This window comes from Cololabis saira, chromosome 20 (assembly GCF_033807715.1).
Source record: "Cololabis saira isolate AMF1-May2022 chromosome 20, fColSai1.1, whole genome shotgun sequence".
NCBI classification, from domain to species: domain Eukaryota; kingdom Metazoa; phylum Chordata; class Actinopteri; order Beloniformes; family Belonidae; genus Cololabis; species Cololabis saira.
Genome location: NC_084606.1, coordinates 8,937,799 through 8,962,149, shown reverse-complemented (window position 1 = coordinate 8,962,149; position 24,351 = coordinate 8,937,799). Strand labels below are relative to the sequence as shown.

Below are 24,351 nucleotides of genomic sequence, written 5' to 3'. Positions count from 1 at the left end.
GGACCGCTCTACTCCCCGCTCTTACACACAGCGGGGACCGAGCCGCTCTGGAAATAACTACATAATAACTACATACTGGGGGTCCGTGGCAGAGGGGAGGGAGGGGGGGGTTACACTGGGACACTGTGAGCCCAGGAGGACCCGTGGGAAGTGGACACGTCGGGCTGGAAGCGAGTGCACGCATGGGACAGGGGGGGGGGTGCGGCGTGGGCGGCATGAAGGCATCTGATTGGTTCTTTCCCCCCCTGCCAAGCCTCTGGTCCTGGACCAATCTGTTTCATTCAGACCAAATGAAACAGGGCTTAGGCTTAGGCTACCTTGTTTAGGAGGCTTAGATGAGGTGCCACTTTCAAATCTTGCTATCTCTCAAACATTGAATACCCTAACTTTAATTACAACATTATCATTAATTAAAATACATACAGTGCCTTGCGAAAGTATTTGGACCGCTTGAACTTTGTGACCTTTTGCCACATTTCAGGCTTCAAACATAAATATATAAAATTTTAATTTTTTGTGAAGAATCAACAACAAGTGGGACACAATCATGAAGGTGGAACGAAATGTATTGGATATTTCAAACTTTTTTAACAAATTAAAAACTGAAAAATTGGGTGTGCAAAATTATTCAGCCCCCTTAATTTAATACTGTAGTGCCACCTTTTGCTGCGATTACAGCTGCAAGTCGCTTAGGGTATGTCTCTATCAGTTTTGCACATGGAGAATTTTTGCCCATTCCTCCTTGCAAAACAGCTCAAGCTCAGTGAGGTTGGATGGAGAGCGTTTGTGAACAGCAGGTCTCAGTTCTTTCAACAAATTCTCGATTGGATTCAGGTCTGGACTTTGACTTGGCCATTCTCACACCTGGATATGTTTTTGTGAACCATTCCATTGTAGATTTGGCTTTATGTTTTGGATCATTGTCTTGTTGGAAGACAAATCTCCGTCCCAGTCTCAGGTCTTTTGCAGACTCCATCAGATTTTCTTCCAGAATGGTCCTGTATTTGGCTCCATCCATCTTCCCATCAATTTTAACCATCTTCCCTGTCCCTACTGAAGAAAAGCAGGCCCAAACCATGATGCTGCCACCACCATGTTTGACAGTGGGGATGGTGTGTTGAGGGTGATGAGCTGTGTTGCTTTTACGCCAAACATAACATCTTGCATTGTTGCCAAAAAGTTTGATTTTGGTCTCATCTGACGAGAGCACCTTCTTCCACATGTTTGGTGTGTCTCCCAGGTGGCTTGTGGCAAACTTTAAACGACACTTTATATGGATATCTTTAAGAAATGGCTTTCTTCTTGCCACTCTTCCATAATGGCCAGAAATGTGCAGTATACGACTGATTGTTGTCGTATGGACAGAGTCTCCCACCTCAGCTGTAGGTGACCTCTGACCTCTGCAGTTCATCCAGAGTGATCATGGGCCTCTTGGCTGCAGTCTTCTCCTTGTATGAGCTGAAAGTGTAGAGGGACCGCCAGGTCTTGGTAGATTTGCAGTGGTCTGATAATCCTTCCATTTCAATTTTATCGATTGCACAGTGCTCCTTGGGATGTTTAAAGCTTGGGAAATCTTTTTGTATCCAAATCCAGCTTTAAACTTCTCCACAACTGTATCTCGGACCTGCCTGGTGTGTTCCTTGTTCTTCATGATGCTCTCTGCGCTTTAAACTCTGAGACTATCACAGTGCAGGTGCATTTATATGGAGACGTGATTACACACAGGTGGATTCCATTTATCATCATTAGTCATTTAGGTCAACACTGGATCATTCAGAGATCCTCACTGAACTTCTGGACACAGTTTGCTGCACTGAAAGTAAAGGGGCTGAATAATTTTGCACGCCCACTTTTTCAGTTTTTTATTTGTTAAAAAAGTTTGAGATATCCAATAAATTTTGTTCCACTTCATGATTGTATCCCACTTGTTGTTGATTCTTCACAAAAAATTACAGTTTTTATATCTTTATGTTTGAAGCCTGAAATGTGGCAACAGGTCACAAAGTTCAAGGGGGACAAATACTTTCGCAAGAAGCCAGGAAGCAGGGCCAGCAGAGCCGGTCCTGGAAAGACGCCCACTCTCCCCCACCGGCCATTTAGTGGACGGGGGCCGGCCCGCCCCACCGCACCATGGAGGTGCGGTGGGGCCACCGCCCCACCGGTGGCCCCACCGCACCTCCATGGGTGCCCCCGGCGCCGCCGGAGTCCCCAGGCGGAGGGGGAAATGGTTCAGCATTCCTCCATTCATACTGACGACATAAGACATAGACACGGGAGAATGACTCCACCCCGCCGTCACGCCCGCCCGCGCACCCCCCGGCCAGGGGAGGCCCGCCACCTGGACCTGGCCCCACCCCCCCCGGGGCCACCCCGGCGGACACCCCAGAGGCCCCAGAGTCCCCACAGACGCAGGGGCATGCGGCCCCTGCCCAGCGACGGAGGACCAAGGCAGCAATGTCCCTCCCAGCGCAGACAGCCACCCCCTACCCAGGCAGAGTCGGGCCCTCCGAGTGGGACCCCCACACCCACAGCCCAGCTCCCCCCCCCCGGAATGGACCGGAGACGCCGAGGCCACGACCCCCCACCTGGGCCGTCCCCAACCACCCCATCAGCTGCCACGAGGTAACCCCCCCATAGATCCCCAAGGCCCCCTCCGGTCAGAGACAAGGCCCCACCGCTACGCAATAATCACAGAGCAATAATCTACATTTGACAAGAACGATGCGTGTATCACCTGTTTAATCAAATCATTGGTCAACTTGTCTATTCCAGGACATTTGACTCTACAACATCCCCTAATACCTTCACTTCTGTTGCTTGCTCTATCAAACATCACCCATAGTTAAGCATAGCACAGAGTAATTTCTTAATAAATGTTTTTAACCTTTTGCTGTGTTTGGCGGCTCTTTTGGACAAAAGCGGTAGTGCTTTACCAGAAAGAACACTACATTTCCCATGAGCACCAGCGCGTACTGCCGGAAAGATCCTCTCCCCGTCGCGTGCATTTGTTTTGATAGCGAATGAAGAGAAATGAGGACGGACTTTCAAAACTACTTTTCTTTTTCACCAACAGAACAGACGGAATGCAAAAAAAAAGATGTTAAACTGCTGGAAAGGAACTGGAATTTACCGGGATACCTTAAACAAGGAAGCCAGGGAGCGGTATATGGAGAGAATAATGATTATTAACGGTTTGGGTTCATATGAAATCCCTATCAAAGAGTGGAGCTCCGATGAGGATTTACTGCCGCAGTTCTGCACAACCGACGTCTTAGGCTACCTTGTTTAGGAGTGTTTGGCAGCTGCTTTGGTAAATGTTTGACTCGCCATTTGTTTCAATAAATTAGTATAACATACAGTACATGTTTTGTATTACTCTTACTTTTCTTATCTTTTTTTTTACTGCTATATTATGCGGAAGAGGCTCCAAGGCGTGAGCAATATTTTTGTTTTCCTCGTGAGATTATTTTTTTCTTCTGCAGCTACAAATAGAGTGAATATTTTTTCCTCAAAAAAATAGTTTTATCTGAAGACTGGGATTGATCGCACCGCAGAGAGCTGGCCAGCAACTGCGTTTAGCTGGAGAAGTGGGGAATAAAACCCATATGAATGATCCGACCCCGGTCTGTGTGAGTGTTTGTGCAAGGTTGTGGAAGGTTATGTTTGGTCGTTACAGCCGCGATCCAACCGAGCCGACGACTCTTTGTTATCTCAGATACTCGGCCTCCGTGGTTCTGCCTCCAAGCAGGAAAGCGGTGAAATGTTAAACCATTAGCGATCTTTTCCCCACGTCTGTTATGTGTGGAGCTGCTGCAGCTACAACACAGCAACAGGTTACCAGCTCCTGCTGAGCTCTGCTCTCCGCCCATTTTCGTCTCGAATACGAATCGGGAAGGAGGGGGAAATGTCTGTCTTTAATTACTGCTTTTAAATTCTTACATTTTCAAGTCATTTTTTAAAATGTTTTTATGTTAAGCACTTTGAGTTGTCTTGTACATGAAATGTTAAACACAAACTTTCCAAAATAACCCCATCATTTCTCTTTAATGTCCTCTGCAGGTTGAGTGGTTGTAACCTCTCAGGGAACATCTGTCCACTTCTGTCCTTAGTTCTCAGCTCTCAGTCCTCCAGTCTGACAGAACTGGACCTGAGCAACAACCCCCTGCAGGATTCAGGACTGATGAAGCTGTGTCCTGGACTGGAGAGTCCACACTGTCACCTGGAGTCTCTCAGGTCAGAATCCACCAAGTGTTCGGCGGTTGACCGTTACAACTGTGGTTGATATTGAAGGATTGTTGCTGTGTTTCTGCTGATCCTCTGACTTTTCCTTCAGCGCCATCATCAGGTGAACACGAGGACAGAGTCAGCTTTAGTCTCAGAGCAGTTCTCTCAGAGTCTCTGTATGTGTGTTGTGTTGTGTGTCTGCAGGCTCTCAGACTGTCTGATCTCAGAGAAAGGCTGTGTTTCTCTGGTCTCAGCTCTGAGCTCCAACCCCTCCCACCTGAAAGAGCTGGACCTGAGCTGCAACCATCCAGGAGAGTCAGCAGTGAAGTTTTTGTCTGCTGGACTGAAGGATCCCCGCTGGAGACTGGACACTCTCAGGTAGGAAGACAGAAGGACATCAGTGTGCTGGACTCTCCATCGTGTTGTTTTGTGGCTCATCATCTTTTATTAATTGCACAGAGTAAAATACAGATACCTGCACCCGACATGTGAATGCTAGTCCTGTTAGAAGAAGGTATACATTACAAAAGAGATGTGACCCTTTCATCTGCATTTACATGTTTTATATCCCCCTCTTCTCATCCTGTTCCTTCCAGCTGTTGGCCTTTTGTTACAAACCATTTCACTAGCAAGGACCACGCCATCAACAAGATACGTTTCATTGATTTATTGATGATGATGATGATGACAATGACGATGGCGATGACAATGGCGATGATGTTGGCAATGACGATGACAATGATGATGACGATGATGATCCATGGTTCGGTCGATGCGTTGTGCGATGAGGATGATGATGACAATGACGATGAGGATGATGATCTATGGTTCGGTCGAGGCGTTGTGGGGAAGCTGGTAGGGAATCCGCTGCAGCGCCTGGGCAACGACGGACCCCCTAGGAATCTATGAGGTAGAGAAAGAGAGAGAAGAAGGAGAAGAGAAAGGGGTGGGGAGGAGGGGTGCAGAGAACGAGAGCGAAGAGGAACTGAGGGTTAGGTTAGTATTTGAAGGTATGCCGGAAGAGGCGTGGTGCCGGAAGAGGCGTGGTTGAGGCGTGGTCCTGCTCCTGAAACTCGCTGGTTAAGCTTCAATTCACTAGCAAGGACCACGCCATCAACGAGATACGTTTAATTGATTTATTGATGAAGATGATGGCGATGGCGATGGCGATGGCGATGATGGTGGTGATGACGATGACAATGACGATGACGATGATTATCCATGGTTCGGTCGATGCGTTGTGCGATGACGATTACAATGACGATGATGATCTATGGTTCGGTCGAGGCGTTGCGGGGAAGCTGGTAGGGAATCCACCGCAGCGCCCGGGCAACGACGGACCCCCAAAACCGTGGATTATTTAAGGAGATGAGACTGAGCGGATCTGAGGTCGCTAAGATCTGAGCAAATGTAGCGATGATAAGTTTGGGAGGACCAACGGCCCATGAGCTGTATGAGGTACTCTGGGATACCGTTGCGGGAGGCTTAAGTGGCGGAGTGACCGGAGTAGTGCGTTGGAGAGATGCCAGATAAGGAGAGTATATGACGGAAGTGATGGTGAAACCAGAATCTGGTGACGACTTGTCCCGACTCGGACACGAAAAGAGGATCTGTCAAAGATGTGCTCTGTGTTTTCCGGAATGACGAGTAGTTGGCCAGGGTCTCGAAAGTATTCAGTGGTGATTGGTCTTTGAAGTAGAAGACTGGTGTTGGTGAACCTGATTGATTGGTTCTGGAATGAGAAACGAGAAAGAGAGTCAGCGATGGTGTTGGAGTGACCAGGGACATGTGCTGCACGGAGGATATATTGATGTATGACTGAGTGCCAGACTAGGCGGCGGATGAACGGCATGATGGATGTGGAGTTGGAGCGTCCTTTGATTATGTCGACTATTGTCTGAGTTGTCTGAGTGGACCATTCGTGGCCCCAGAGAATGGCGGCCACTGATTTATTGATATCAAGATGATGACGATGACGATGACGATGGCGATGACGATGGCGATGATGATGGCGATGACAATGACAAAGACGAGGACGATGATGATCTATGGTTCGGTCGATGCGTTGTGCGATGACGATGACAATGACGATGACGATGACAATGATGATCTATGGTTCGGTCGATGCGTTGTAGGGATATGTTGATGTATGACTGAGTGCCAGACTAGGCGGCGCATGAACGGCATGATGGATGTGGGGTTGGAGCGTCCTTTATTGATTATGTCGACTACTGCGAGGTTGTCTGAGTAGATGAGAATGGACTTGCGGGACCATTCGTGGCCCCAGAGAATGGCGGCCACGATTTATTGATATGAAGATGATGACGATGACGATGGCGATGACGATGATGATCTATGGTTCGGCCGATGCGTTGTGCGATGACGATGACAATGACGATGACGATGATGATCTATGGTTCGGTCGAGGCGTTGTGGCCACAGATGATGGGATAGATCTCATAGAGAGCGGAAGAAGCCATGTGGTATTCGTTTGCAAGCTCTGAGGGCCATCCTGCTACGAACCATCTGCCATCGTAGAAACCCCTAAAACCGATTGAAGGAGCGGCATCGGTGTATAGATTGATGTCGTGGGGGTGAGCCGGTTGGTCATCATAAAAGAAAGTGATCCCATTCCAGGTGGCAAGGAGGTTAAGCCACAAACGAAGCTCGGCACGGCTCGAGCCGTCTAGGGAGATGGGAGACATGAGAGACGGGACAGCAGAAGCGACGGACAGCAAGCAGGAGATGAAGGCCCGCCCTCGAGGAACAATGCGCATGGCAAAATTGAGGTGGCCCGGGAGGGAGAGGAGCCGGCATTCGGTGCAGCCTGGGGCCAAGAGGAAATTGGAAATGAGAAGACTGACTCGGTTGAGCTTTTCGGTCGGAAGAGAAGCCTGAAACAGATCTGTATTGAGAGTGATTCCGAGGAATTCGAGGGAAGTGGGGGGGCGCTCCGCTTTCCCAGCGGACGACGGAACCCCGAGTTCGGAGAAAACGGAAGTCAGAGTGACCGGCCAGAAGCGGGTGGCGACGAGGGAGGGGCAACGACGAGGAAATCGTCCAAGAGATGGACGAGGAAGGGGATGCCGTGGCTGTTGGAGAGGATCCAGCAGAGGGCCTCTGATAAGGTGTCGAAAAGTTCGGGGCTGCTCTTGCAGCCGAAGGTGAGCCTGACTGCAAAGTAGTATGCACCTCGCCAGTGGACGCCGAAGTATTGCCAGAAGTCTGGGTGAATGGGGAGAACCTTGGAAGCGCTGGTGATATCCGCTTTTGAGAGCCACGACCCTTTCCCAGCGAGTGTAATGAGGGCGATGGCGTGATTGATGGTGGCGTAGTGAAGGGAGAAGTCTTCGCTTGGAATCAGGCTAGTGATGCTTGGAATGGAACTGCCATGAGACGTTGAGAGATCGATGATGATACGTTTCTTTCCTGAGTATTTCCTGGTTGCAATGCCGAGAGGGCTGATTCGAAAGTTCGGAAAGGGGGGATGAGTGAACGGGCCGATCATGGAGCCTTCTTTAGCTTCCTTGGCGAGCAAGTGATCGACTGACTCCGGCTCGTTTATGGCGGACAGTAGATTTTTGCATCCAAAAGATGAGGACGGAAGTGAGACAATGCCGGGTTGGAAACCTTCACTGAACCCTTTGACGAGGAACTCAATGAAGCACGGACCGGGGCGACCGCGGCACCTCCAAAGCGGGAATGCCAATAGGTGCAGAGAGATGCTCACCCAGCCTCCGCGAAGCTGGGCCGCGCGGGCGGGCAGGGTGGGCGTGCCCACCGCCGCAGCAGGAGCAGACGCGGAGGAAGCGGCACTGGAACACGCTGCAGCCAGCATCATTGAAGTCACCACAAACAGAGGTAACCTGCTGGGACTGACGGAGCTGGGAAGCAGAGGATCCAGGCAATCCGGCGCCAAGAGCCCCCTGAAAGAGCATAGCGGGGGGTGCTAGCATCCCGGTGCTAGTAACCCCGACCGAAGTTAGCTGTTGTGGGTGCTGGGGGTGGGCTGAGGGGGGTGCTAGCATCCCGGTGCTAGTAACCCCGGCCGAAGTTAGCTGTTGTAGGTTCTGGAGGTGGGCTGAGGGGGGTGTTAGCATCCCGGTGCTAGTAACCCCGGCTGAAGTTAGCTGTTGTAGGTGCTGGGGGTGGGCTGAGGGGGGTGCTAGCATCCCGGTGCTAGTAACCCCGGCCGAAGTTAGCTGTTGTAGGTTCTGGAGGTGGGCTGAGGGCGGTGCTAGCATCCCGGTGATAGTAACCCCCGCTGAAGTTAGCAGTTGGAGGTGGGCTGAGGGGGGCGCTGGCATCCTGGTGCCATAAACCCCGGCCAGATCTAGCTGCTGTAGTTGCTGGTGGTGGGCAGCGGGGGGCGCTGGCATCCCGGTGCCAGGGACCCTGGCTGGAGCTGGCCGCTGTAGGTGCTGGGGGAGGGCAGCGGGGGGCGCTGATTGAAAAGTTTTGCTTTATTGTCAGTGCGGTGAAAAGGGATTCTTTTATCACGTAGTGTTTTCTGGAGGGTGGGGACAGTCCAGTCCGAAATATTTGCAGAAGGCCAGCCGGCGAGGTTTCTCGCTGGAGCGTGGTGACGCTGGGACTGCCGGCGGGTTGTGCAGCCTGTGTTGTCGGGTCGATAGCGAGGGGCTTGGGTTAGCCTCGTAGGAGAAGGAGTCGGGGACCTGCGACGACGGCGATTGGCTGCTCCGGATTGTCCGTGTCCTCTTCTCGTCGATGACGGAGGTGGGCTAGGAGATGGGGAGGACATCACGGGTGAGCTGCAGTAATCCTGGATGTTCAGGAGAGATTAACCGGGCGGGATGTGGACCACTGAGGAGACGGAGCTTGACCGGCTTGCCGGCTTCCTGGGCGGCTGTCGGGCCCGGGAGAGCGGTGTTTCAGGCACGGCGACGGCTGAAAAGTTTTCCTCCTCCGAATCTTGATCCGCTGGTGTTTGCTGGTGATCCCCTGCAAACAGATCGTCGTCCGATGGCGATAGCAACACGAGATCCATGCCTGAATGGGTGAGTAACTATCTTGGAGATACGAGAGTGTGTAGTAGCGTTGACGTGCTTGCGGCTCCGGTGCAGAGAACGAGAGCGAGCGTGCAGAGAACGAGAGCGAAGAGGAACTGAGGGTTAGGTTAGTATTTGAAGGTATGCCGGAAGAGGCGTGGTGCTGGAAGAGGCGTGGTTGAGGCGTGGTCCTGCTCCTGAAACTCGCTGGTTAAGCTTCAAATAATGTCAGATTTTTTCCCATGACACTTTGAGCAGAGATCTTTCAGCAGATGGAGCTGCTGCAGCTCATCTGGTTTTCATTTTCACATAGTACCAGGACTAATATGAAGGGTGGTGGTGTTGCTACTATATATTCAGACTTTCTATCATGTAAAACCATTCATGTGGGCTCATACTCTACTTTCGAGTACTGAGCTCTGGCTATTCGACCTGCTTATCCATGTCCAAGGCTCAGAAAAGGTTTTATAGCTGAATTTAGCGAATTGTTATCCCAAATTACTGTTGAATATGACTACATACTTATTTCTGGTGATTTTAACATTCATATTGATTGTACCAATGATCACTTTGCCAACCATTTTATTGAACTGTTATCCTCTTTTGAACTCATACAACATACTACTGGGGCTACTCATAATCAGGGGCACACTCTTGATTGAGTGTACTCTTGATGTTGGGACCTCTGATCACTTTTGTATCTTCTTTAATGTTGCCTGGACAACTAAAATGATACCTGGGTCAAAACTAGTCAAAAGACGCACCATTGCTGCTGACACAGCTGGTAGCTTTATTGCTAAATATACCAACACTGCAAGACTATTTGGGCCATACTCTTACTCTAACCTGGACTTTACTCCATCTCCATTGTCTTCATGTGACAACTTGATCAATGACTTTAGTTGTTTAGTGACGCAAATTATGGATGATATAGTGCCTATTAAAACCAAATTAATTTCTGGCAAGACAAAAACACCATGGAGGAATGTGAAAACAGTGAGGGCCCTTAAAAGGAACTGCCGCAAATCTGAGCGCAAGTGGCGCAAGACCAAACTGCAGGCTGACTATAAGATCTATAAAAATATGCTCAGCACTTATAACAAAGAAATAAAACAATCTAGACAGCAGTACTTCTCTCAAATCATCACTGACAATTCACATAACGCTAAGTTTCTCTTTAGCACAATTGACAAACTTATTAATCCTCCGAGACCAATACCCACTGAGTTCCACTCCTCTGATAAATGTAATGAATTTGCATCATACTTCAAATCTAAAATCCTGAACATTAGGAATAATATTGCTGGTGGACGTGACCCCTCTCCCTCTGCTCAGCACCACAGTGCCAGCACTCTTTCCAACTTCACCCTTACTCAGTGCAGTGACATACAGGAAGTAGTACAACAGCTGAGCTCTGTGACCTGCTCGCTTGCCCGCTAAACTGTTCAAAGATGTTTTTAACTGTATTGGTGATGATGTACTCAAAATTGTAAATACCTCCCTACAGTCTGGAATCTTTCCCTCAGGTCTCAAACATGCTATTATAACACCATTGATAAAAAAGAGTAACCTTGATCCTTTCACTGTTGAGAACTAAAGCTCCATTTCAAACCTTCCATTCCTGAGGAAAATTCTGGAGAAGGTTGTCTACCAGCAATTACACAGGTATCTGTCATATAATAGCCTGTTTGATGCCTACCAGTCTGGTTTTAGAAAAAAATCACAGTACAGAAACTGCCCTCGTCAGAGTTATCAATGATCTGAAAATTAACACAGACAACCACAAAGTCTCTATTCTGTTACTGCTCGACCTTAGTGCAGCTTTTGATACTGTAGACCATGTCATTCTACTTCAGTGCCTTGCACAGTGTTTGGGCCTCAGAGGTTCAGTTCTTAACTGGTTTTCTTCATATTTAAGTGGTAGATCTTTCTCTGTTTCCGTCGGCAGCTATGAATCTGATAATGTCAGCATTGAATATGGAGTCCCACAAGGGTCAATTCTAGGTCCCCTACTTTTCAATTTGTATATGTTACCACTTGGGTCCATCATTCGGCATCATAATATTCAATATTATTCCTATGCTGATGACACACAATTATATGTATCTGTTACTGCCAATCATTTGAACCCAGTCAATGACCTCATTCAATGCATTACAGATATCAAGTATTAAATGGCACCCAACTTTTTACAGCTAAATGAAGAAAAAACAGAGACTATTTTAATTGGTCCAAGTGCTCTGAGGCAACATATTCTCCCTCTATTAACTCCTCTGTCAGTAAAACAATGTGAGCTTGTCAAAAACTTGGGTGTTATTTTAGATGCTGATCTTAACTTCCAGAAACACATAGCAAATGTCTCCAGGACTGCCTTCTATCACCTCAGAAATATATCTAAAGTAAGATGCTTTCTGTCACAATCAGACTCTGAAAAACTGGTTCATGCCTTTATCTCCAGTAAATTAGATTATTGCAATGCACTTTTTGCAGGACTAACAAAGCAAGTGTTACATAAACTCCAGCTTATTCAAAATGCTGCAGCCAGAATTCTAACAAAGACCAGGGGCCTCATTTATCAACCGTTCGTAGAAAAGGTTCTAAATTCTGTCGTAGGAATGAAATTTAGAATGTGTGTAAGTACAAAAAAATCCGGATTTAATCAAACGTGCGGACACTGGTCGTACGCACATCAGTGATGATAAATCCCACCTGTGCTTACCTGCTGTGCTCGCACCGGGTGAGGGTCATTTGCATACAGAAACTCCTCCAATTAACCATATATGGCAGCAACACTCCCTTCAAAAATGTGTGAATTGAGTCCCTCCCCCTCACCGAAATCATGGCAAAGAGGGCGAAGAAAAGGAATTACACCGACGCTGAGATCGAGGTTCTGGTGGGAGAAGTGGAGAGCAACCAGAGATTACTTTTCGGAAACTTGAATGCAGCTGTGACCAATAAAAAGAAGAGTGCTGCGTGGGAGAAGGTCACAGATGCCGTTAATTCTGTTGGGTCAGAGTCAAGATCACCCTCAGAGATAAAAAAAAAAAGTGGTTTGACATCAAACTAGGTGCCAAAAAACGCGTTGCAGCCCATAAACAGGAGACATCTGCAACCGGAGGAGGACAGGCAACAACGCAGCTGTCAGCGATGGATACCCGTGTTGCCAGCATCATCAGGGACACAGCACTGTGTGGTATAATTCCCGGAGGAGACACAAACACACTCCCACCAGCTGTACCATCAACAAGTCACACTGCAGGTAAAATAAAAAGCTGAGCTGAGGTGTTTCACAAACATTTATTTAGACAGTTTAATGTGTGAATTTGAATCAAAATAAATGTGACAACAATGTGATGCTTCTTTAATAACTCAGACACTCAAGCCAGTCCAGCCTGCGCTAAGGAGCCGGAGACGGTGGAGGAGCCGGAGGCGGAGGAGGAGCTGGAGGAACAGGAGCAGCCAGGGTCATCCAGAACCCATTCGTTGTGCCCAGAGCCGCCTTGACCTAATGATAGGCCCTGGGGCTAAGAGGTTTTGTAGGCCCCCCAGCCCCTCGACTTACATAGTCTTAACGTCTTAACGTATCACTTGAGTATAAACACAAAATACACTTTTTATAACAACCACACACAGCAAACCAAGGTGTGTGAAAATGTACATATAATATAATTAACACACAGTAAAGCTGTATTTTTGGGATCACTTTTTTTTATCAGAACTGTAAAATACAGACTGCTGCTGAACTGACAGCTGGACTGGACACAGAAATAATGTTGAACTAAACCTGCATAGTAAGGTCTGTGATGCAAATAAAGTTCCATGTTCAGGTTTAACCATAGACTGTAAAGAAACATATAACATATATATAACAACATATATATTAACATATAACCCCCCCCTCTGGCCTTGGCGGGCCTTGTGAACCAATCACATGCACCTGCACAGACACACATGCACACTCCATTCAGCACCATGGATAGCAACATGGCTTAATGCCAGCCAGGTATAAAAGATGAAACATTATGGAAGATTTTGAGTATAATGACAAACATATAAGCAAATACGGTATGCATTTCACTGCACAACCACAACAATTCAAAACCTGCACCAGCTAGCAATTAATACAGCACTTTCCTATCTTTTTAGAAGTGCTTCCGCCTGGTTGAAGAAAAGGCCTTGATAATGTCCTTAAAATACAAATCACGCAGGATGTCATGCTCAATCAGTGTGAGATGACTGACTCAAGTCTATTTTTCACCAAGCCCAGTTTGTAGAAGTTACTGAGTTTGCGTTTGAAATGAGAAAAATCTTCTCTGCTGCTTATATTGGCGTTCCGATGCTGATTTGTCCGCATCTTTATTTTGACGGGACTCCGGTCCCATTTTCACCCAGTAGGCGCGCACATTCACGTTAACGCTGTTTCCCCAGCGGCCCGGGTCGCTGTTATAAGGGTTCTGACTCGGGCCCTGCTGGTCTGCAGCCTTGTCCTCTCTGGGGTTCGTGTGACCCGGGACCCCCCCCTCCACCTCCTCCCCTCCACTGCGCGCGGGAGACCGCTCCTCTCCCGCTACATCCATCGGTGCGGCCGGCGCCTTCTCCGCTTCCTCCGGTGGGTGGTTTGAGTTTCCCCCGCTTGGTCCATCACCAGCAGCAAGTTTAAAAAATCCTGTTAGCTTCGGAATGCTTTTAAGCAACTCTTTTTCACGAATCTCTTTTTCTACAGTCTTTTTTATTTTCTGGGCTCCGCTTTCAAACTTCTTCCCCGACATTTTGCAACTGTCAATCAATCATAGCGGGACGCACCCCAACACACTCTGATTGGTCACCCATGGCCTAAGGCCCGCCCACAGGCTGCAGGGCCGTAGTGGGTCACTCGTAATTTGGATCAATCAGCAGCCCGTAACGTGCGTATAGAGTGATACAAAAACAATATGACTTTTTCAGCTCATCCTGACCCCAAAATGATAGGCCCCTGAAGTTGGCAGGCCCCTGGGCTTCAGCCCAGGTAAGCCCTGCATTAAGGCGACCTTGGGTGCGCCCTGGGAGGGTGAGGATGCTGTCGGAGGCAGTGATTCAGAACCAGGAGGACACCACCAGATCCGTCAACGAAATAAGGGATCAACTGACCACCATATCGAGCACCCTACTTCAGATGAACGAATCTCTGAAACAGATTGTTGCATGCGCAGCGCAGATGTTGAAAAAATAAAAAAATGTTGAATGATGTTGACATTATTTTCCCACGCACACCTTCGATCCGAAATCTCTCACTATTCAAAGATCGGCTAACAGGCAGACCTATGGAGCCAAATCAAGGCAATAAGGTTTGTAATTGAAAAACTGAGATTTGAACCTGAAAATTCAAGTTTTGATCATGTACCTTTCTTTGTGATCTGAAACTGAAAAAAGGATCTGATACTGAAAAAAAGAAACAGTAGAAAAATAAGTTCATGATCAAAACTTGAATTTTCAGGTTCAAATCTCAGTTTTTCAATCACAAAACTTTTGGCCTTGATCTGGCTCCATACAGACTTACTTAATATCCCTGTATGATCCTCTCTCTCATTTGAATGGCAGCGGCATTAGGGGGTGGGAAAGGCTCTGCGTCGGGCATGGGCTCGTCTGCTCTGGGGGGTTCCTGCAGAGGGACACCTTGTCTCATGGCTAAGTTGTGAAGCACAGAGCAAGCCAAGATGATGTTGCAGACTTTTTCAGGCCTATGTGCCCCCCCCCCCCCCCCCCCCCCCCCCCACCGCTGACTGCGGTAAAGTGAGCCGCTGTTTGCGAGATAGCGGTAAAGTGAGCCGCTGTTTGTTTTTCGTTGCGCGCGTACTAGAGTAAATACGGTAGGCACGGTTCTCGAGCAAAGTGAAGGTCCTAAAATATACATAAAGCCTACGTGCTTTTACTGGAGCAAAGTGAAGGTCCTAAAAGATACATAAAGACTATGTGCTTTTACTGGAGAAATGTGGAGAAAAATCACCTCCAAAATGAGTCAACTTATTAGTTATATTTCACTGCCGTAAAGGGGAGAAAAATCACCTTTCAGTGCCATTTTACTGTAGTAATGTGGAGAAAAATCTGTTTAAAATTACCCCTATAATAAATTTTACTGTAGTAATGTGGAGAAAAATCTGTTTAAAATGACCCCTATAATAAAAGCCATTTACAGAATGCTGACATTTGACCTCATCTCACATTAATTCCTTCATGTTCCTCATTTTTTTTTTGCATATTGTTCCTGTCATCTCACTCTACCTCTGGTACTATTTTGGTAACATTTTACTGTAGAAATGTGGAGAAAAATCATTTTGAAATGACCTCTATAATAAACTCCATTTACAGAATACTGACCTTTGACCTCATCTCACATTAATTCCTTCATAGGTGTGTTCCTCATTTTTTTGCATATTGTTCCTGACGTCTCACTCTACCTCTGGTACAATGTTGGTAACATTTTACTTTATAAATTTGGAGAAAAATCATTTTGAAATGACCTCTATAATAAACTCAATTTACAGAATACTGACCTTTGACCTCATCTCACATTAATTCCTTCATAGGTGTGTTCCTCATATTTTTTGCATATTGTTCCTGACGTCTCACTCTACATCTGGTACTATTTTGGTAACATCTTGCTGTAGAAATTTGGAGAAAAATTATTTTGAAATTAAGCCTATGATAAACTCCATTTACAGAATACTGACCTTTGACCTCATCTCACATTAATTCCTTCATAGGTGTGTTCCTCATTTTTTTGCATATTGTTCCTGACGTCTCACTCTACCTCTGGTACAATGTTGGTAACATTTTACTTTATAAATTTGGAGAAAAATCATTTTGAAATGACCTCTATAATAAACTCAATTTACAGAATACTGACCTTTGACCTCATCTCACATTAATTCCTTCATAGGTGTGTTCCTCATATTTTTTGCATATTGTTCCTGACGTCTCACTCTACATCTGGTACTATTTTGGTAACATCTTGCTGTAGAAATTTGGAGAAAAATTATTTTGAAATTAAGCCTATGATAAACTCCATTTACAGAATACTGACCTTTGACCTCATCTCACATTAATTCCTTCATAGGTGTGTTCCTCATTTTTTTCCATATTGTTCCTGACGTCTCACTCTACATCTGGTACTATTTTGGTAACATCTTACTGTAGAAATTTGGAGAAAAATCATTTTGAAATGACCTCTATAATAAACTCCATTTACAGAATACTGACCTTTGACCTCATCTCACATTCATTCCTTCATAGGTGTGTTCCTCATTTTTTTTTGCATATTGTTCCTGACGTTTCACTCTACCTCTGGTACTATTTTGGTAACATTTTACTTTATAAATTTGGAGAAAAATCATTTTGAAATTAAGCCTATGATAAACTCCATTTACAGAATGCTGGCCTTTGACCTCATCTCACATCAATTCAATTCCTTCATAGGTGTGTTCCTCATATTTTTTGCATATTGTTCCTGTCATCTCACTCTACCTCTGGTACTATTTTGGTAACATTTTACTGTAGAAATGTGGAGAAAAATCATTTTGAAATTACCTCTATAATAAACTCCATTTACAGAATACTGACCTTTGACCTCATCTCACATTAATTCCTTCATAGGTGTGTTCCTCATATTTTTTGCATATTGTTCCTGACGTCTCACTCTACCTCTGGTACTATTTTGGTAACATTTTACTGTAGAAATGTGGATAAAAATTATTTTGAAATAACCCCTATGATAAACTCAATTTACAGAATGATGAGTTCATGTTCAATATCTTATATATTCTATAAAACTAAATTAGCAACTCCACATTTAAGTTGCTTTTTTGACAGGGACAGTGGTGTTTGGATTCGTGATTGTCACTAAATTTTATTAATGCTGTGATTAATAGTGGGTGGGTGAAATAATACATCAATCTTTTTGGAGAAATGTTTACCTACAGTGATGCCATCGCAGTCTTTGTGTATATATACATACATTGGAAGAACCCACTGTTTAGGCAATTCATGGTCATTAGTAAAAACAGAGGCAGGGCTGCATTCCCCCTGTTTAAAATGGTCAAATATGATGATATCAGCCTGAAGGTAGGTAAGGTAAGGTAGGTTTAGGTTTATTAGACAAGAACATACACACCAACAAGACAGTGTACAAGCGGTGTCACAAGAATGTTTGTTTTCATTCATTGGCTTCATTTTCTTTCCATCAATACCTGGTGGGCCGGTCTAGGCTCAAAATGCCAGGGCCGATTTTTTTGTCCCAGTCCAGCCCTGTGAGTGAGGGTTGGATGAGGCTTTCTGATGTGTGAAACAATTGTGTTGAATGTTTCTTTCATGGTCACAACAGTGTCACCTGCTGGTAAGGTCAAAGGTCAGCATAATGAAGTTCACTCATTTTGGGTGATTTCTCTCCATATTTGCACAATATGCACAAAAAATGAGACACACACATATGAAGGGATTAAGTTGAGGTAAGGTCAAAGGTCAGCATAATGAAGTTCACTCATTTTGGGGTGATTTTTCTCCATATTTGCATAATATGCACAAAAAATGAGGAACACACCTCAAGGTCAAAGGTCAGTATTCTGTAAATGGAGTTTATCATAGACTTCATTTCAAAATGATTTTTCTCCAATTTATAAAGTAAAATGTTACCAACATTGTATCAGAGGTAGAGTGAGACGTCAGGAACAATATGCAAAAAAATGAGGAACACACCTATGAAGGAATTAATGTGAGATGAGGTCAAAGGTCAGTATTCTGTAAATGGAGTTTATTATAGAGGTCATTTCAAAATGATTTTTCTCCACATTTCTACAGTAAAATGTTACCAAAATAGTACCAGATGTAGAGTGAGATGACAGGAACAATATGCAAAAAATAAAAGAGGAACATGAAGGAATTGATGTGAGGTAAGATCAAATGTCAGCATTCTGTAAATGGCTTTTATTATAGGGGTAATTTTAAACAGATTTTTCTCCACATTACTACAGTAAAATTTATTATAGGGGTAATTTTAAACAGATTTTTCTCCACATTACTACAGTAAAATTTATTATAGGGGTAATTTTAAACAGATTTTTCTCCACATTTATACAGTAAAATGGCACTGAAAGGTGATTTTTCTCCCCTTTACGGCAGTGAAATATAACTAATAAGTTAACTCATTTTGGAGGTGATTTTTCTCCACATTTCTCCAGTAAAAGCACATAGTCTTTATGTATCTTTTAGGACCTTCACTTTGCTCCAGTAAAAGCACGTAGGCTTTATGTATCTTTTAGGACCTTCACTTTGCTCGAGAACCGTGCCTACCGTATTTACTCTAGTACGCGCGCAACGAAAAACAAACAGCGGCTCACTTTACCGCTATCTCGCAAACAGCGGCTCACTTTACCGCAGTCCCCGACGGACAGGCACAGCCATCGGCCTTTTAGAAGACCTATTGTGCATTCAACAACGGTTCTTGAGCGTACATGGGCCCGGTTGTAGTGCTGCTCCTGCGGGGTCCTCGGGTTGGGTATGGGGGTCATCAGCCATGGCTTTAGTGGATATCCCCGATCACCTATAGAGATGTTATAATAATAATAAATATATAATATTTATATTATATATGTATATATATATATATAAATATATATTTATTTATATTATAATAAATAAATATGACGCCCAGAAAATTATTTCGAAATGTTGCAACACTCACCAATAAGCCAGCCATCCTCAACAGCTCCTGCTTGGAGGTGCAAACACCAACAGAGCTGTGCTGCAGAATGAATGAGTCGTGCGTTCCTCCAGGCCACCGGGAAACAACGTTTGTCAGAGACGTATTTGCATCGCAGATTATTTGTGTATTTATTGAATGAAAGCCTTTGCTGTTGACGTAACTGAATTAATTGCGTGATGGTGCTTTTATGGCGATGTGGGTGCAATCTATGGCTCCAATTATGTTTGGGAATCCGGCGATGGCATGAAATCCTCGTTTGATCTCGACTTGTTGCTGATGTGCGAATGGGAACTGGATGTAAACTGGGGCGAGAGAAATGATTGCATCCAACACTGCCGGCATGATTCTGCTAATTGTCGGCTGCGAAATGCTGCATATGTCTCCAATCTCTCTCTGAAATGTCCCGGTGGCCAAGAATCCCAGGGTGGACAGGAGCTGGATGTGACTGGGATGGCTTTGCTGCGTTTTGTCTCTCGCTCCAACATTGGTTGCAATTCGCTGCATAGATCCATCAGAATATGTTTTGGGAAGCGGTACCTGCTGAGAAGCCACTCCGTTCTCTCGCTGTACAGGTCAGCGCGCTCTTTGAATACGTGCTCTCTGCGGAGCGCACGGTTCTCCAAATCCTCCATATCCTCAAAATCCTCCAAATTCTCCAAATCCTCCAAATCATCCAACAGTATGATGCCATGTTACTTGTATTTTCTTTTCCGATCGTCCTGCCACAGCTGTCTTTTATAGCAGTCACACCAGTTATTCACACTATCTGCTGATTTACTAATTGAGTATTTTTATTAATTAGAGGAAACTGGGAACATGTGTGAAGTTTGAGATCGCTGAACAATGACTCTTTTAATGGGTTCTATTTGTAGTTTCACTGTTCTACCACTAGGTTTTGTGTGTACGCATGGTCGGAGCTGTGCTTACATTTACACGCGTTTCTGCGCACAGGAACAGGTTGATAAATTCCATACTTTGCGTGGGAATGCTCGTACACACGCTTTACGCACAGATCTGTGCGTACGAACGATTGATAAATGAGGCCCCAGGAGGTTTGAACACATCACTCCTGTTTTGTCCTCTCTGCACTGGCTCCCTGTTAAACAAAGAGTAGATTTTAAAGTACTTCTTATTATCTTTAAATCTATGAACGGCTTAGCTCCCTCCTACATAGTTGACATGCTGACTGAATACATACCGGACAGATCCCTTAGATCATCAAATAAGAGTCTTCTAATCATTCCTAGAATCCACACTAGATCTGCTCATGGGGCTTTCAGTCACTACTACACTCTCTGGAATTCCTTGCCACAGGAACTTAGGTCTGCTCCAACAATGCCCACTTTCAAAAGCAGACTAAAAGCTTTCCCTTTTGCACAGGCGTTTGCCTAAACTCATGGTTGGCAGGGTGATCGCACTTTTGTTAAAATGGAATTTTGTTTGTTATTATTGTTTTTTTCTCTTGTCATATTCGTTATCTATTTCTGTTATTGTAAACTTGTAATTTTGTTTATTTGTTTGTTTATGTCCATGCTTGTAATGTGAAATGTGCTTTATAAATAAAATTGACTTGACTTGACTTGGTGCTGCAGCAGAGCTGATGCAGTTCAAAACTGAGCCATACTTGACCCAGTAAACATCCCAGAACCACTGCAGTGTGGTTTTCAGTCCCATCACAGCACAATAACAGCTGCACCTTCACTCATCCATGACACGATCTCCTCCTGCTGCTGATTTAGCAGAAATCAGATGAAAACAATGTGTTGAAACTGTGCTGGAAGGTGACGAACACAGGACAGACTTCAGAGATGCTGCATTCAAGTGCATCTGTCCAAGTGTTGGACTGTTCCTTCATCCGTGTGTGAGAGCCATGTAATGTCCATGTTTGCTGAAAGAGACTGAGCTGGTCTGACCCCCCTCCTCCTTCCAGGGTGGAGCCTGCTGGACAACGATGGTTGACACCAGATCTGAGGAAGTGTAAGTGTGTTTTTATTTCATTCACACGTTCAATCATCTTCACACTGACACATCACTCATTCATGAGTCCATCAATAATCAATGACAGATCAATAATAACTGCAACTGGGTTGTTTGTTATCTCCATCAGATTCCTGTCAACTCACCATCGACACAAACACAGTCAACAACAACATCAAACTGTTTGAAAACAACAGGAAGATGATGTGTGTGAAGGAGTATCAGTCATATCCTGATCATCCAGACAGGTTTGATTACTGGCCTCAGCTGCTGTGTAGAGAAGTTCTGACGGGTCGCTGTTACTGGGAGGTCCAGAGGAGAGGAGGAGTTTCTGTATCAGTGAGTTACAGAAGAATCAGCAGGAAAGGAGACTCTGATGACTCTATGTTTGGAGGGAACGATCATTCCTGGAGTCTGGTCTGTTCTGATGATGGTCGGTACGATGTCTGGCACAATACCATAGGAACACCTTCCTCCTCCTCTTCCTCAGTCTCTGACAGAGTAGCAGTGTACGTGGACGTTCCTGCTGGAACTCTGTCCTTCTACAGCGTCTTCTCTGACAGACTGATCCACATCCACACCTTCAACACCACATTCACTGAACCTCTCTATCCTGGGTTCTTGTTCAGCTCTGGTTCTTCAGTGTCTCTGTGTTGAGTTCAGTCTCCAGAGTCTCCTCCTGTCAGAGAAACTGTCTCTGTTGGACAGATAGTTGAGTATGTACAGTACATGTCTGTCTCTGTTTCCATCAGAACACCTGAATCACATGTTGGTGAAACTGTTCTGAATGATTCCTTGGAAACTTCTTCCTCTTCCGGTCCTTTAAAGGTGAAAGCTGCCGTTATTCCAGGATCCACATGTTGTTCTTCTGTCTGTTTCCAGTCAGAGCTTCACAGTGAACAGCAGCATGTTGTTTCTCTGCTGCTCAGATCAGCTGAGATCATCAGTTCATGTCAGATGCAGGTAGTTTGCTGCACATGTGACCAACTGTGATGTCAGAGAGGAATCACTGAGCTGCAATCAGCCCAGATGAAGTTACAACCTGCTGACAGATCTGAGCACAAGGTTGCTGTGCAGCCAGGGTTCATCCTGGTCTTTATTCACACCCACTTCCTGTTCCAACCAGGACATCACTACTGGACTATCAGGTCTCTGTCATGGTAAAGTGTTTGTTTATGTGCGAGCTCTCACCAAGATGAATAAGATGATCCATCAATGTTCTAGAACTGCTTCTTCATGTTCAGGGTCCCGGGGGTCGGCCTTGTTGATTTTACACTGTACCTAGAAGGGCTACTTTTTGAATAAAGTTCCCCTTTGATGACAATATTTGATATTCACTGATTAAAAGCGCTGCCTCAACATTTCCTCAAAATAATTACCAAATTGATTTATAGGAAACATATTTCAACACAAATTTTTTTTTATTCTTAATCCATTTAGTTTGTTCCAATTTCAAATGATCACTTATGTTTGACTTATGTTTGACACTTACATTTTAGTAGCAAATTATGAACATCTTCAAATCACGTCCCACATTTGTACTTCTATAATCAAATATGTAGACCTGTTCTGAAGGTCTGCATGACAGATGGTTGATTTAAGAACATCCAGCCACCAGGGGGGGCTGCTGCACTCGACCCCGCTGAGTGCTGCTTATCGTGGCAGAAGAAGAGAGACAATGATGAGAAGCTGGATGATGTGGATGAAGCTGTTATATTACTTTGTGTCATGAATCTGATGCTTGTGGTTCAGTGTTCGTCCAGAGAAACATAAGTTATATTGTTGTTTATTGGAAACACTTCTTTGTTGTTATATTTTATAAGTCTGCTGGTGAGTATTTCCAGCAGTGTTATTTACTTCGCTAATCGTTCAAAAGTTAGTTATGTTATCTGAATGTCACTGACTGTTTTCTTTGTTTCCAGTTAAATGTGATAGTATCCTATCATGCATAGTATCTCATGTATATGATGTTCATGCTAATAACATTATTATTTGGATTGTGTGCTCTGGTTAAAGGAGCATGAGGCAAGAATAAGAAATGAGACTCATTAGCGCCACGACGACCGTCGGGGTTCCTGCAGCCAACAGCGAAGCCGGCACGGGATCACGTGTGTAATCTCATGTGATTTTCAAATCAAGCTCTAAATATGACTTACAATGTTATCTTACCTGGTCAGTAGGAAATGAGCCATGTCAGCATCTGTTTTCAGTCCCAATTCAAGTTGAAGCTGCCTCCATGACTCAAACGCGTATCCAATGTTTACTCGTGCGCCGCCGAGAACGCGCATGCAGCATCATGTGACGTCACATCCACAGGACAGCGCGGGAAACTCGGCCCCAGCACTGCAGCACATTTTGCACCACACAGCCTGTTCAAGGCAACGGAGAGATACACTAGAGGGCTCATTCTTTTTGGTTTGGAACGCTTCATCTGACATTATTACTAGAAAACTTTAAACGTATACGCATTTTTTTTCATAAATCCTGCCTCATGCTCCTTTAAACATGTAGTTATTGCTGTTTATTGATTTCTATTAGTCTTTGGTTTATTCCAGAACCACATTCACACACCACATCTGTAAGTGCACTCTCTAGACTGGATTAAAGCTCTGTAAAGGAAATTGAAAGCTTCCTGCATCTTCATTTAAGTCTTGAAACACGCGCTTCACGATTAAAATACAGAGAAAGCCAGTGTACAACTGTTAATCATTAAGCCTCCAAAACATATGGTCCTTGGAGCCGGATAAGGTCATTACGAAGTGATAATGTCTTATGTTCCCCAAGTGAAGATGTACGTCCATACAGACGAATGCTACAACCAAAACTGATGGAAGATTATGAAGGGTAGACCCTCCCACAGGCTGTCAGTCACCCTGCAGGAACCCCCGCTGTGATAGAGGAGACTGAATGGAGACAGAGAGGGATTTGCTGAGATGACACCCCTCAGCCGGCGTTGTGGCCGCCAGGCCGCCCAGTGTAGGTCGAGAGTCCTATAAGACATGCAGAGGGAAACACCTCGAGGCCTTGCATGAGGTGAATCTCCAGCCTGGCAGGAATGAGCTCCAGCAGATGCTGTTGCTGAGTTTCACAACTTTTGCATATATTGCTTGCTGGTGGATGATGCAGTGGTAATGAAGTAACGTGAATGCCTAAGTTACAACACACATCACTTAAAACACACACACACACACACACACCACTTAAAACACACACACACACACACACACACACACACACACACACACACACACACACACACACACACACACACACACACACACACACACACACACACACACACACACACACACACACACACACACATACTGTTTTTCATCTTCTGTGCTCAAACAAACTCTTTAAAAACTCATCTGTTCATTAAAGATAAAACCAGAGAACGTGAATGTG

At 45.1% G+C, this 24,351-nt stretch overlaps 2 protein-coding genes across 3 annotated transcripts in view; both read left to right on the top strand.

The window, feature by feature from the left end:
* Window positions 1–23,620, top strand: part of LOC133420653 (NACHT, LRR and PYD domains-containing protein 12-like) — a 39,731-nt gene extending 16,111 nt beyond the window's left edge. The window contains exons 9-12 of one of the 2 annotated variants that reach the window (XM_061710408.1): window positions 4,060–4,233; window positions 4,429–4,602; window positions 20,897–20,943; window positions 21,074–23,620. In XM_061710408.1, the coding sequence (XP_061566392.1) occupies window positions 4,060–4,233; window positions 4,429–4,602; window positions 20,897–20,943; window positions 21,074–21,600 (922 nt within the window). In that variant the 3' untranslated portion in view covers window positions 21,601–23,620. Of the gene's footprint in view, window positions 1–4,059; window positions 4,234–4,428; window positions 4,603–4,820; window positions 5,179–20,896; window positions 20,944–21,073 lie in introns of those variants that run through there. The other variant, XM_061710409.1, reaches the window with a different exon arrangement.
* On the top strand, window positions 8,679–14,666 carry LOC133420655 (uncharacterized). The gene is made up of 2 exons (XM_061710411.1): window positions 8,679–12,492; window positions 12,607–14,666. The coding sequence occupies exon 1, from the start codon at window positions 9,744–9,746 to the stop codon at window positions 10,671–10,673; it is 930 nt and encodes a 309-aa protein (XP_061566395.1). The 5' UTR covers window positions 8,679–9,743; the 3' UTR covers window positions 10,674–12,492; window positions 12,607–14,666.
* Window positions 23,621–24,351: the final 731 nt, after the last annotated feature.

What these genes read in the sequence shown, in the direction of transcription:
- LOC133420655 (XM_061710411.1), top strand. Translation starts at nt 9,744, where the DNA reads ATGACTACATACTTATTTCTGGTGATTTTAACATTCATATTGATTGTA.